The 14,100-nt window shown below is 36.8% G+C and overlaps 2 protein-coding genes and 1 long non-coding RNA gene across 7 annotated transcripts; 1 reads left to right on the top strand and 2 right to left on the bottom strand.

Annotated features, from left to right (window-relative positions):
* Positions 1-158: 158 nt before the first annotated feature.
* LOC112554165 (chloride channel CLIC-like protein 1) lies at positions 159-6,305 on the bottom strand. Of its 5 annotated transcripts, none has more exons than XM_025221808.1 (9): positions 6,238-6,305; positions 5,293-5,452; positions 4,662-4,952; positions 4,120-4,350; positions 3,141-3,278; positions 2,512-2,706; positions 1,957-2,190; positions 1,360-1,482; positions 159-1,234 (listed from the first exon to the last, which is right to left on the bottom strand). In XM_025221808.1, exons 2-9 carry the CDS (start codon positions 5,437-5,439, stop codon positions 977-979), a joined length of 1,617 nt encoding a protein of 538 aa, XP_025077593.1. In that variant the 5' UTR covers positions 5,440-5,452; positions 6,238-6,305; the 3' UTR covers positions 159-976. The 5 variants fall into 5 exon arrangements, with proteins under 5 accessions (XP_025077593.1, XP_025077586.1, XP_025077578.1 ...); XM_025221801.1 differs by lacking the exon at positions 6,238-6,305 and adding an exon at positions 6,038-6,117; XM_025221793.1 differs by lacking the exon at positions 6,238-6,305 and adding an exon at positions 5,707-6,031.
* Positions 6,254-12,174, top strand: LOC112554208 (cytochrome b-c1 complex subunit 6, mitochondrial-like). Its single transcript, XM_025221871.1, has 4 exons — positions 6,254-6,343; positions 8,600-8,635; positions 9,620-9,814; positions 11,489-12,174. Exons 1-4 carry the CDS (start codon positions 6,296-6,298, stop codon positions 11,519-11,521), a joined length of 312 nt encoding a protein of 103 aa, XP_025077656.1. The 5' UTR covers positions 6,254-6,295; the 3' UTR covers positions 11,522-12,174.
* On the bottom strand, positions 12,055-13,894 carry LOC112554213. Its single transcript, XR_003097219.1, has 2 exons — positions 13,427-13,894; positions 12,055-12,985 (listed from the first exon to the last, which is right to left on the bottom strand). It is a non-coding gene; the product is annotated as an uncharacterized LOC112554213 (long non-coding RNA).
* Positions 13,895-14,100: the final 206 nt, after the last annotated feature.

Raw genomic sequence — 14,100 nt, 5'->3', positions numbered from 1 at the left:
CATCACATGTGCTCCATGTTCCAAAACTGCTTTAGCTCTAGATATTAATGTGCCTAATACAAGTTTTCATTCACAATGGATTAATGCTAATTTTTTTCATACCACAAGGACAAACGTACAATATGTAACCATTCACATGGACTGACACACACGTATGATGTAATTTCAAATAAATTTATTTACACATACATATGTGCCTTTAATATCTAGCACCTAATAAACTGCCACAAAGGGAAATAGATGTCCAGAACTTTGTAGCACCTTGACAACCTCATTATAAGCAAATATATGGAGGGTACAGGAGGGGGGTTTTGAGCAAGAGGAGTCGCCATCCAGTGAAACACAAGGCACAAGGCACTTCCCTGCTTGGAGGGGTCAGAGCTAGTCACCTCACAGCAGCCTATATTTTAGATTCTGGATCAACAAAAAGCTGGATTCCTGAAAGGATTAATCCTAAATCAGAAGAAAAACTGTAAAATCATTTCAATTTCTTCCATTACTTTGTTGCATTATCTACCTGCTCCTAATTCAACATTTTTGGTCTAACAGATGACATGAAAAGATGGGGAACCATAATCTCTTACACAGTTGTGAAAAAGATTTCCTTTCTTTCAACAGCAAAATGCATCTTTTCCCTTGTTTCATTAAGTGAAATATACCCTGGTGCCATGCTTTCTCTCACATTAATTCCAGACTCATGCAAAACGGAATTTCGGATCATATTTCACAGAAGCTGCATTAGCTGTAGCAGAAAATGATTTAGCGACATGCCATTTTAGGTTACTGATAAAGTTTGTATTAAGGCACATTTAAGAGACCTCTCTCTGGGTTGAAACGCTGCATATAACTGTCCATTATTGAGGCCGCATGAATGATTCTTTTGGCAATGTTTGAACCCCACCACTGATTCTACTCACTCTGACTTCTACTCACTACTGAAAAAGTCCACATTTGCTTTTTCCCTTGCACCACTGCTTTATGTTACTTCGACATTATGTTCTGTTAAAGAATCATCTTTTTCCAAACTCCTTTTGACTTCCTCCTCTGGAAGGAAAATCTGTGGAAATGGTTCCGAGCCTGAAAGCCACTTCTCTTTAGTGCTCAATGCTTCAGAACTATTGAAACAAGACTGTTGCGATGCACTTTGCTTGGATGTGCTTGCTGCTACGTTTTCAACAGCTGGTTCTGACTTTTTTAGTCTCTGCTGAAGTGTGACTGATTGCTGCTCAAGTACCTGGAACCAAGATAGTAACATGGTTAGTGTCAGACTTGCATGATTTACACTATAGATAACATTAAGAAAAATGTTGCATCCTAAAATCACCTTATTGACATGCTATATAAAGTAGAAAAACATACATAGGGGTATCTTTCATTTAGAGGTGCACTCTGCTGAGATGTTCTTATTTCTGCATTATTTTTGACAGTTGATTCTAACTTGCTCAGTTTTTGCTGAAGTTTGATTGCTTTCAACTCATGTACCTGAAACGGTAAAATAGTAATGTATAAATAGGCATTAGTGATCATAAGACTTGACTTATCTATAAACTGAACACTGTAGAAAGCAAACATAAAATTCAGCCACACACAAATGAAGTAGCAAATTATAAGTAAAATGGCTACAAATGCTACCCAAACAAAACTCAAGAAATAATTTTCAAAAATCCAAAAAGGTAGGCATCTGAAACTAACATTTACCCAAATAACCCTCCAATTCGACACAGTTTCCATACTCAGAAAATAAGCTATTTACTCCATGAAGACACACTAAAAATAAAATCTGCTTTAAGGAAAGGCAATAAACTCTGCAAAAGCAGCATCCTTAAACAGATCTCATGTGCAAAATCAGAATGAGGTAAAAGCAATTTTGTACGCACTTCTTTCTGAGTATGTATGTAAATACCCACATAAAAAATAACTTCATAGTCTACAGTCACCAACAAGTAATCAACACACCTGTTCTCTGCAAGATGATGGTGCCGGCTCAATAGCTAACAAAAAAGGGACACGTATGCGATAATTACAGCAAACAAGCAGAGTGATCACAAAAAGTATAATAAGAATTAGAATGGTGCCAAACTGCCATTGGACAGGGAGATCTTTGAGTACAGCTCGTAGGAACTGGCTGACTTCTGTTCCAATTGTGCGCAATGGCTTCAGCAGTGTCTGAACCACTGCCACTGCCAATGCCTGTTAAGTGAACAGACAGAAAATGAACATATAGGTGTCCAAAAATGGGAATCAATGGTCTTTAATACAGACAACTTTTACTTCATAGAATGTCCATGTAATAGTAAGTTATGTTCAACAACTATATCATGCACATCTAACTTTGCATTTTATTTTTCATAAAGAATAATACCTCAGAATATCTGTCACAAAGACTGAAGATTAACTGCATAATGTATGGGCTTTGTTTAAGAAAAGAAACTGAAAAAAGTTTTTGATTCTGACATTTGTAAGTGTAGAAACCAAAGGTAAGATGACTGGGAATATTATCAACACACCTACCTCCATAATGCTCACTTTGACCAGTGGGTCAACAATCAGATGCTCATAGTATTCAATACACTCATCTTTCTGGAAGGTGAAGTATGTTCTAACAAGGCTGACAAGATGGTTTAGCATACCCGGGTCATCTGGTTGTTTGATGCACCCTGAAGGCAAGTCCTTCAGCATTGCTTCATGTTGTCTTGCAACCTCACCCTAGAAAAAAAAAGACAATGATAGTCAACATCTTTCATGCTTTCACGTTCTTATATTTTAGACCTGTCTTTCTCAAGTTTTTAAGCCTCAAAGATACCTAGATTTTTAAAAATCAGCAGAACAAAAATGATTAAAATCTATCTACTGAATTAATTAACTGTAAAGATAGGTTTTGAGGTATTTTATTAGTTTTTGCAATAGTGCAGTAAAATGATTTAAAAGATTGGAATTCTTCATCAATGATTTGTAATTTACCTAGGAAAATAGCAGCATCATGGTTATAAAGTTTTAAAAATTATTTTCAATTGCCTTTTCTTGTGGAACCCCTGGCAACCACATCTTCCAGAACCCCAGCAGTAAAAATGCTGATTCAGACTGCTGTTTATAATTTTATAATACTGTAGATGCAGTGTAGGATGTGAAAAGTGTGATACCTGGTACAGTCGATACCATGTTGTTCCAACACTAATTACAAAACCAGTGAAAAGAACCCAAATGATCAGGTTGAATGAAAAATGTAGTTTGGATAGCAGGAGTAGAATTGCAGTCCCCAGAAAAATCAGCGCCAAAACCTAAAATGCACAAATCACATCATCTAAAGACCAATAAAGCAAAAAAGAAAAAAAAAAACACACAAAGCGAAGGAATGTTTTATCCCAAAAAGACACATCACATATAAGAAAAAATGTGGTAGGAAAACAGCATCACTACCAACATCACTGAGCTGAACTGTGCTAATAGTCTATTAATAGGACAGCAACATCATGCACACTCACACAATTCTAGATCTGGCTTTGTTCACTGGAAAGATACCTAGGTGAAGCGGTGTCTTGTGCATTCTTCTGTATATTATCATGTAGCTACATCATTACTAAGCCATTATCTTTCCGTACCACTCCACAGATAGAAAACTTTGTTATCTTACAAATGACATCATGCTGAGAATGAAATGAAACTTAAACAACAGTTGGGTATAATGGAGAAACCTATCAAGGTCAGACAACACTGGCAACTATTAGCATTGTCAAAGTGTAAGTACCATTGCCTAAACAATGCACTCAACGTCTTCTAAGGTCATCAGTTTAAAGATTGTTCCAGGTATGTATGATTTAAAATCTCTCCGTTTACCCTGAAGCAATGGATATGACGTTTATCAGGAAAGGTGAAGATGGAGAGACCTGGACCACCTTCTACACATCAAGCCTCAGTAAACCACTTGCATCCTCCTAACCCTACCTCCAACTAGACTGTGACCTTAACCTTTTATATTCCAAGAGTAACAGGCAGATAATGTTGATGAGAACTGATATATTTTTCTCAAATCCTCTCAAGGTACACTCGTGTTTATCCATCTTCCTATCATCTGCAAATATATATATATCTTCAGATTATGCTGTAAGAAGAAAAAATTACCTGCATCAGTTTTTTCAATGTAAAACCTTGTTTGTCCTCTAGCCCCAAGATATTATAGAAAGAGTCATCTGCATCTATTTCACAAGTCCCAAGCATGGCCTCTGTCAACACATCATGTGCTGAATGCACTCCATCCTTCAAAGGGTCACGACTGAAGCTTTTCAGTTCACTTAGATGATGTTGGGTTAAGCGAAGATGCAAGCACATATCAATTGGCTTTGTTTCATCCATCTGTATGACAAAACAGTTTAGTAACTACTTTCATTTGCAATAAATAAATAAAAAAAAAACCAACCAAATGCACAAATTATTGCATTTATTTGTTGTTCATAAGCATTCATTTTATGACCTTAGTAAAGACACTAACATAATCTCTTCATGACAAAAGAATGTCATTCTTCAAGATAATATTCTGAGCAGAAAGTATTTGCAAAAACAGCTGCTCTCTCTGAAGTTAATACTTGGTGATGGGTTCAATGGCGACAGATAATAAAACAATAATATTGGTTTATCACAGTTTAGGGTCAGTACCCATAACCTACCTTGTCAGCTCCACGGTCAGCAAAATGCAGCAGTTTAGTAACAAACTGGCGAAAGAGTGACAAAGCTGGACAAGAATTACGTTCAACTTTTTCTATCGTGACAGGTTTTGCTCTTGTGGTAGACATGTCATCTGCAATGTTCTTTATTCCCTCTGGTATATCTTGAGGTGATGCATCTGTTGTACTAGGGTTAGTTTGTTCTTTGCTTCCATCAGAAACAACTGGCTCTTTTGCATCCTTTTCAATATCTGCCGTGGCTCCAACCTTTTGCCCTTTTGAAGAACTCTTATCCTAATGAATATGATTATTATTAGTTTGGGGATACAATGTCGAATGCAAATTTAAATTGTCTTCTACATAATGTTATTTAAGAGAAAACTAATTTGTTCTATACTTTTAAAATTTTTTCCTGAACGTAGGATGATGGTGGTAAAGGGGAAAGTGTGTGTGTGGTTGAAAATATGCACCAGAAGATTTGATTATATTAGTAACACACACATATGCACAACAGGCAAACATCATTTTGTAAACTTAGGTACATATGGTTTTGTCTGCATCACCGGTTTATGAAATATAATTTGCAATTATTAGTGTGCGATGACAAATGTGCAGTTTATCTATTTAAACAGACCTTCATCATTTTCATGGCTGAAAGGTCAAAGTTAACCATATCAAATGGATTGATCTCTTCAGTGTCCACAGACTGAACTGCACATGCTGAATATAGCATGTGCATCAGGATGATACATTTCACAATGGTTTCCCTCATATTCTTCATTTCATGGTTATGTCTGGAACATATAAGAATATGCCATCCAATTTACAGATTTGACAGTTTAAGATTATAGAACAAATTAAGTAAGCTGTAAAAACTGTACAATACACATATATTTGAATAGATAGGCTACCATGCATCAATCCAGTTTTAAACTATAGGTTGGCACACATAGACTAACTTGAAACATGTGAGTACATGTAAATATCAAATGGTATGAATTAAGCAATTATGAACTGTTTCAGGTACACTTATGCATGCAATACCAACTGAAATGTGTGGGTAGTCTGAAGCACGCGCGCGGGGAATGGTAAATACATAGATGTATATATTACGTCCATGGTATATATAGTAATGCATGTAGTGACGACTTAAAGTGATTGATCGATTGTTTTCGAGACAATAGTGGGCACCATTGAGTCGTGTTAAATTCTTAAATATTCTACTGTTATGAACAACACTTCACGTAAAATGGTGAAGACAATGAAATTATGATGGGAACAGTTTGTGACAGCACTTAAGAAAAAAAAAAAAGATGTAGACTCTCTTGTTATGAAGCGGAAACCACGTAATACAAGTTTGTTTGATAACATTGCCTCACACAATACTCTTCAGGCAGTGAGTAGTACGAGCTCTCGACTAAACACGGACAAGGACAGATTGTGACTCCGGTTCTAAGAATTTTATTTATTCTCCTTAAAATTGAAGGTTTGTAAAAAAAACTCTAAATTTAAGATAAGTATTTTATAAACAATACGTTTCTTAAAAACTTAATTTAAATTAAAATATAAATTCTCCAACCGTTGTTACTGTGTGCTTCCGATATGATCATCCGGGTATTTATTCAGATTTCGACAAGATGGGTCTGGAGAACGAGGTAGCTCTAAGCGGCAAACCTAAGCCTAAGGTACCGATATTATGATGTTTGATGATAGCTTTAAAAATGAAGAATACATTTTAATTATAGTACCCAAAATAAATAAGTATGGCCTCATTATTTATTATTTTTTTACCTAATTCGGATGCTTATAACACACGAAGTTTGACCTTGTGGTATCCTGCCGGTATTGAAAGATAGGATTTCTGGTCAATATAACTAAGGTCAGTTCCAGATTTTGCTAACAATATGTAGAGATAAATACATACATATACAATAATTTCGCTCACTATCGACCATAATATATCGCTGTAGGATGTATGCAGGGTTGGCTTGCCGTGATTTAGCCGTAGTTGTTGGTTCGGCATAAAACATCAGTTTCTCGCTGTAGGAATATTGTGGGCTTCAGTAGACAAACGACCATAAACACAAGAAAGTACATGTACACAGACAACGACGAAAAAAGTCGTGTCGATGGTAGCGAAAAATGAAAGGTTTGCAGAACTCAAACGATTACTTGATTGCTATAAAACAGTCTGTAACAAAAATCGAGTAAAATATGTAGAGGACAACAGTGACAGAACTTCAAGCATGTAAATTGTAAAGGGTGATTGACCCCCAACCAGCAAGTTTTATGTATAGAGATCCGGCGCGTGATGTCACCGAAACATGCCAAGTTATTTACAATGGCAAACTCACCAAACCTTTTGTAAAGACCGGAGTAAGACAGGATTGCATATTATCATCAACAATGTTCCTCATGGTCATAGACTGGATTATGCGCAAGACAACACCAGTATCCAGTGGACCTTCACCAAACAGCTAGAGGACCTGGACTTTTCAGATGACATTAGTCTCCTATCTCATTGGAAACAACATGCACAAACCAAACTTATTTGGTACACACCGCCAATATGTACTAATAAAATAAATGCAGCAAAAAAACAAAAGCACTGCACTTATATGCTTGTAATGCAACAATAGTAGTACAAAATAAGGGGATCACTGATGTGACACTGCAAAACAAAAGCAAAAGAATTCTCAAACTTCTGAACCTGGTGTAAATTGTGAAAACAACTGATGTACACTAATTGCACAAAGAAAACTTACAAAATAAGGAGATGCTGGTTAAAACAATAGTGAAGGAAAAGAAAATGGTTTGAGTTTGATGTGATGATGGATTTGGTTTAACATTTCCCTGGTTTATAAATTGAGGCTGTTTTCTGCAGTCTGGACAAATTAAACCACTGGCCTTTAGGAAAAGATCTGAGGCTTAAACACTTTGAATGAAACCCTTAAATTCTTTCATTGTATAGCTACTTTTGGCAAAAACAAGGTACTCCAAAATGTCTTCTTGTCTGGTGCACAGCAAGTTGTTGTGGTCATTGGAAAGTATAGATGCTTTGGCAGTTCATATGTTTCTACCTTCTACTGCATTTATTTTCGCTTCATATCTAGACAACGTTTGCTACTCTAGACTTTGCCTATATGACACTGATTGTTGTGGTACAGATAAAGGGAATTTCTTGTCCATACTGTCGAGAAAATATCACGAATATCTAGAGTTATTAATGCTTCAGGCAGTGGCGTCGGCCTGTTCACCAGCTGAGTCGTGCCCCTTAAATTTTGTACCACATGATATGCATCATGCCGGATCTATAGAAAATTAGCCGCAAAGACTTTCGCAATCCAGCTTTGGACCTCCTGAAAAGGAGGTATATCTTGCAATCTGCTTCTCTCATTAATGATCATATTGTTACCACCAAGATAACCATTGTGTGTGATTGCATACCTGTTTATATGATAAAACAGTAGCTGAAATAGCAGTAATAGGTTGCATCTTTATCTCTACGATATGGGTATTTGAAGATTGAGAATCATAATACAGTTTACTGTTGACCCCCCTCCTCCGAAAAAATAGAATTCTTAAGTGTAATATTTGGTAACAGATGAATAAAAACCAGTACTTGTTCAAGTTTATTTTTAGAGAGAATTGAAAAAAACAATAAAATGCTTTATAGGCTGAGTTTGCATTGTCTGGCAGGGGAGTACATTTGATCTAGCAGAGGGAGGATAGGGTACTTGTTGGGCCAGATGGAAACAATTAGCAAAGAATTGACCACTTGGTAGAAGAATCACTAGCACCTTACCTTCCTAGGGTCAAATCATTTTTTCCCACCTTTTAAGTAATATCTGGTTAGGTTTATAAAAAGCCAATTATTGTTTAAGTTTACTTTTACAGATAAAATTCATGTACAATTTTTATCTCTAAAAAAATATTTTCAGGTGGTGGAAGTGGAAGAGGAAGATGAAGAGCTTCTGGTAAGCATACCCTTTAAAAAAGAAATTACGATATGCTTCTTGCATGCCAACAACAAATAACCTGCCATTGATAACCTAGCAACCTGCTATTTCAGTGTTGTGCTTTTGTTTTGTTTGTTTTTGGTTTAGCTCTGTTACCATTGGTGTTGTTTTTTTTTTTAATGAATGCAGTAGTTATTTAAGTAACTCGTGGTGCATTGCAACACTTAGTTATGTAGGTATTATAAACTCAGCTTTAGTTTGTGATTAAAAGTATTCTGCAGCCAACACTATTGGGGAGAAAAGTAATTCACACAAGCCATTATAATTTTTTTTAAGGGGTAAGATTTTTTTTTTCATCATCATCATCATCATTCCTTGTTACTCCTCAAGGAGCATAGGGCCGCAACAACACCTCGCCAGCGAACCCGGTTTTGGGCAGCCCCCCTCAGTTGGGCCCATGTTTTCTTTTTTAGTTCATGGTAAAAGAGGTTTTTGTGATGTATATTTTCTACTCGCGTTAAATATGTGCATGCAATTATTGTATAACTGCCCGAATGCATAATCAGAAAATTTTGCTCATCATCTGACCAGTCTATACTATTCCCGTCACAAAACTATATGGTCACTGGCTTTTAGGTATGATGCAGCAAAGCAGCGGAACTCCCTTCTGCTTTATATCTGCCTTTTACCTACTATTGAGGCTTTTAAACATGAATTAAAAACACATTTTGTCCATGTGCACAGGGCACTTAAAGTTACTAACCTGTTTAGTCTCTTGATTAATCTGTCCTGCCAATGACTCTTTGATGTTAACTTTTCATTGTTACTGTTACTTCTGTATCTTAATGGTTTTTTGTGCTTCATCCTCATCATTGCCTTTTTTTCTGCATGACCTATTTTATGATAAGTGCTGAGCACATGCTCCTGTGTGATTGTGATTCTGTACTATATAAATTTTACATTGATTATTGTCATACATAAATCTATAATTTGTTTATCAAGGATCCTCAAGATACATTAAAGGAATCCTGCTCAGAAACAGCATCATGTCAAAAGTTAAAAGACCGCTATGATGAATGTAATGAACGTGTCAACAATGCTCAAATCACAGAATGTGATCGTGTCAACAAAACTGAAGGCACAGGGGAAAATTGCTATGAAGAACTGATAGACTTCATTCACTGTGTTGATAATTGTGTAAGCATTATTTTTCAACTGTTACCAACTGAATGCTAGATGTCTGAAATATCATTACTGTCAAGTGATTAGAGACTAACCCTCTGTTGCATTTCATGTGACCTATACAGTTTACTGATGCCTATGAGGCTTTTGGATAGCATATCAAAACATGAGAAAAGGCTTTGAGAGAAGTTTAGATATGTGCAGAGGTTAGTACATGAAGGACCGAATAAGTTGGATTTAAAAAACAATTATCCTACGGGAAATAACATGCCATATGTGTAAACTTTCTGGCTGTAGATTTATTTTAACTGGAACAATTTGTGAACAGCTCTGCAGAACATATTTTTTTCCTTTTAAATTTTTTTAGTTAAGATCCATTGTCCAGCACTTTTACAGACCATACAGGTCAGAAAAAAATCGGAAACTTGGGGGTGGGTGGTTTGGGGGGAAACAATGTACATTCTCTGGAAAAGTCAAGGAAACATTTTTTTGAAATATCAGGGAAAAGTTCAGGAATCAACTTGCAACAACTTTTGTTACATGTTCACAGAGTGAAAATAGAGGTTAAATTCATGTGAATTTTACAAATGTAACTATCAAGTTTGTGGTTCCAAGAAATCAGGAACTTTATATTCTGGACACTAAAGTAGTTGTTAGAAGCTAGAACTATGGGGCCTTGAAAGTTGTGCTGACATAGATGATAGTTTGTTTCAGCAAGAAAAGATAGTTTGAAAACTGGGTGCAAGTGTAGTTAGGACAGGATTGGGATAAAAGAAAAGCAGGCCTAAAAAAATTTCAGCTGTTAAAAGTGGTGTGAAGGACACAACAGATTTGTTCTAAATTATGTATCTTTGTTATTTATTGGTAAAATTCTGTGCATTACAGTATTGATTTTAGCCAATTTAGTCAAATGTTTTCTTCTTCATTCAGCTGCAGGATATTCACAGCTGTACAACACTCTTTCTTCCCTCTTTCGATAAGAATTTTTCTTAAGAAAATTTTTGCGTAATGACTTTGGTTAAGAGGAATATGATAGAAGTCAATAAATCAAAAGCTGTTGACTTAAGCAGAGGAAAGACACAAAGGCCTTCTTAATTGGACAGATTGTCAATAAGTGATGAGGACAAGTATTTCATGGATGTAAAAATCTGCTACGCTTATATAGTCAAAGTGGCTGTACATTATGGGTAGAAAAAGGGACTGGAAAAAAATGACTTGTATTATACACAGATCAGATATGACCCTCACCCAATGATATCAGCCCCAACAGAAAAGTTTATTGAGCATAGCACCATTGTTCTTTATTAATTAGCAGTCTTCATATTTTTTTGATGCTTTATGTTTATATTAAGAGGAAGGCAGTTTACCATCTCTTGATGATAAAGGTTGCAAAAACGTCTTTTTCTCAGTGGAAATTACTATATAGAACACTTTTCTTTTCAGTTCATGGAAATTCCATTTTAGTGTCTGCCGCTTGTGTAGCAGGAGCTTGAAAGGGGGAATAATGAGGGGAATAGTTTTGCATTTTTTGGTCTTTTGCTAAAGATCCTGATATATGCTAACACATTCGTTTGCTAACTTTCCTCTATATGTAGTAATAAAACAAGTATACTGCTTTAGACAAAGCCAGAAATATATAAAATATAGACTATGATGCAATTAATAACCAGATTTGTTTGTCTTTTTCAGGTATCCAAGAGCTTATTCCAGAAACTTCAATAGCTGAACACCTCATAAACTACATTTTAGACTTGAATGACTGAAGTATTTTGTGGAGGATTTTGTAGATGTACATCCATAATAATTAGTTGCTTTAAGAATGGAATTATATCTTGAAAGCAGTTATAAAAGGCTTTGAACAGTGTTTTTAAAAAACACTTTGTTACTTTTTTATTATTTTTTATGTGTAAGTTTTCCCAGATGCACTAGACGAGACTCTGGAGCAGAAGGTTGCTGGTGCAAGTCCCTGCTTAGACCTGTGGCAGGGAAACGCCTTCCCAGTCAGTACAATCAGCACTGACTTCTACCTCAATCCACATTGACCTTGATAGATTAAACTCTGTCGTGACCAATTGTTCCAACGCTGAAAGTCGAATTATCACAGATGACAAGTAGAAATTCATGTAAAATATTGACAACAGAACTGTGTGTTATAGCTCTGACAATTTTAGAGAATTACATATACATGTAACCTTCGCCCCAAGCTGATGGTAGACTATGTCTGGTTTTGATGCTGGGCGTTGATACATGTAGTGTTCTTTGATCATGCTGGCTGTTACAATGACACTATTGTGTAGTTCAGTGTACAATTCAACATTATCCATACACGGGTTTCCAAAAATGAATGAGCAAATGAAGTTCAGCTTGTAAAAATTTATTTGGGTGTACAAGTTTTATTTCTGCAGGTTCGTTCATTCCTGCGTGTGTAGACACTTTGTAAATGCCATGAACTCCATCAGGAAGGAGTATGTACTAAATATTCATGATCATTGTTAATGTACTTTAACTGCACAATCACAATATGCTATGGCATATAATGCGAAAATTCAACATAGAGTCATCAAAGCACTATACAATAGCTCAACAAGTACAGTAATGCTGAATAATCGGAGCTTACTTTCGAACCACAGTAGGCATACACGTCAAGGATGTACCTGTCACCAGGCTGTTTAATATCTTCTTGGAGAACATCACCAAAGCTCTCCACGACCATCATACTTCCATTTCCATTGGTGGAAGACCGATGTGCTACTTACACTTTGCAGATGACTTAGGTCTGTTAACAGGCACTAACAAAGAACTTCAAGTCCTCACCAACAGACTGTCACTTGCACTCTACTGTGACGTTCACATGAGAAAATTATAAAAACACAACAGTGGAATTTAAAGATAAATAATTTTAAAAAACTTTTCGACCACAAGCAATTAACATAGACATTTATACTGAGGAAAAAACAAGAAAATCTAATTCTCTCAAATAACACCTAGTCCGAACGCACAGTTTCCTCGCCGGTAAAAGGCTTATGTTCAGTCATGTCCGGCGGCGCAGATCCCCACGAAGCCTCCGCTTGAAAATAACAAGACAATCTCCACTCCTGCCGCGTCCCTTCCGAAGCTCGGTACAATCCAGTCCGACAGCCGACGAACACGAAGCAGATAACAAGACGAAGAAATAAAAAGTAAAACCTGGACAGAAAATTAATTAATATAGTCCTTAGAATACGAGATATCGCAAAAGCATTCCCCTAACCCAGGGGTGGGCAATTAATTTTTCCAAGGGGCCGCATGTGAAAATGGGATGGTTTTAGAGGGCCGGACTAATATTGTGAACTCAGTTTTACCCAATACTGTATATAAAGTATATATATACTAACGGGCAGGCCGGTCAGAGACCGGATGCGGCCTTTGCCCAGGTCTGCCCGAAAACCTACTTTCAGCTATTAACCTCATACAGAAAAAAACTATAAATCACTCATAACAAAGACTCCATTTACAAACACTAAACCACAGTTTTAAGAAAAAAATTGACAGACACAGAGTTGCCTCAATAGGTTAAATTTGACAAATTTTCTCTAGTCTGGCCCGATCAGGACGCTTACGCAAAGTCGGGTCTGGATGTTTACTCACCGAAGAGACTAATCACTCTTTTGCATTTCTCCCTACCCTTCACATTTCGAGCTGTTAATATTAATTACAAACGCGGCCATCTCATGACTCAGCACGCAGACACACACAGTGACACCGATCGCTCGCTCGATCGCCTTCCGCACCTTCCATCTCCTCTAAGTTTTCCATCCCTCTCCCAACTAAAAAGAAACTAGATTTGTGACACTGACAGACAGTTCAGATGGACATGGACTGAAGGCCAGCACTAAAAAGAGCAAAGTTATGATCAATGGCACGGCAAAGCAGAGATCCACATGAACGGGTATAGCTCGAAGAGGTAATCAGCTTCAAGGACGAGATGTCCGCATCAGGATCGCTACAGTAACAATGGCTAGATAGGATCTGGCATAGCCATAGGATAAGGTTCACTACCAAGTACAAGCTGTACAAATCTCTGGTAGTGCCGATCCTGCTCGATGGATGTAACACGTGGCGTCTGCTCCCCGAAACGGAAAGAAGAATCCAGGCATTCGAGAAAAAGTACCTGAGAAGGCTACTCCGGATCTCATACAAAGAACATAGAACCAACGACTTTGTAGGAAACAAGATTGCCACATTCGTAAGACACCAGGAACCTCTACTTTCAACAGTGAGGCGACGTAAAATGGGGCCAAATGACCCCGCACGACACCTTG

This window comes from Pomacea canaliculata, linkage group LG2 (genome assembly GCF_003073045.1).
Source record: "Pomacea canaliculata isolate SZHN2017 linkage group LG2, ASM307304v1, whole genome shotgun sequence".
NCBI classification, from domain to species: Eukaryota; Metazoa; Mollusca; class Gastropoda; order Architaenioglossa; family Ampullariidae; genus Pomacea; species Pomacea canaliculata.
The sequence above is the reverse complement of the archived record's forward strand: the minus strand, read 5'-3'. Positions and strand labels throughout refer to the sequence as shown.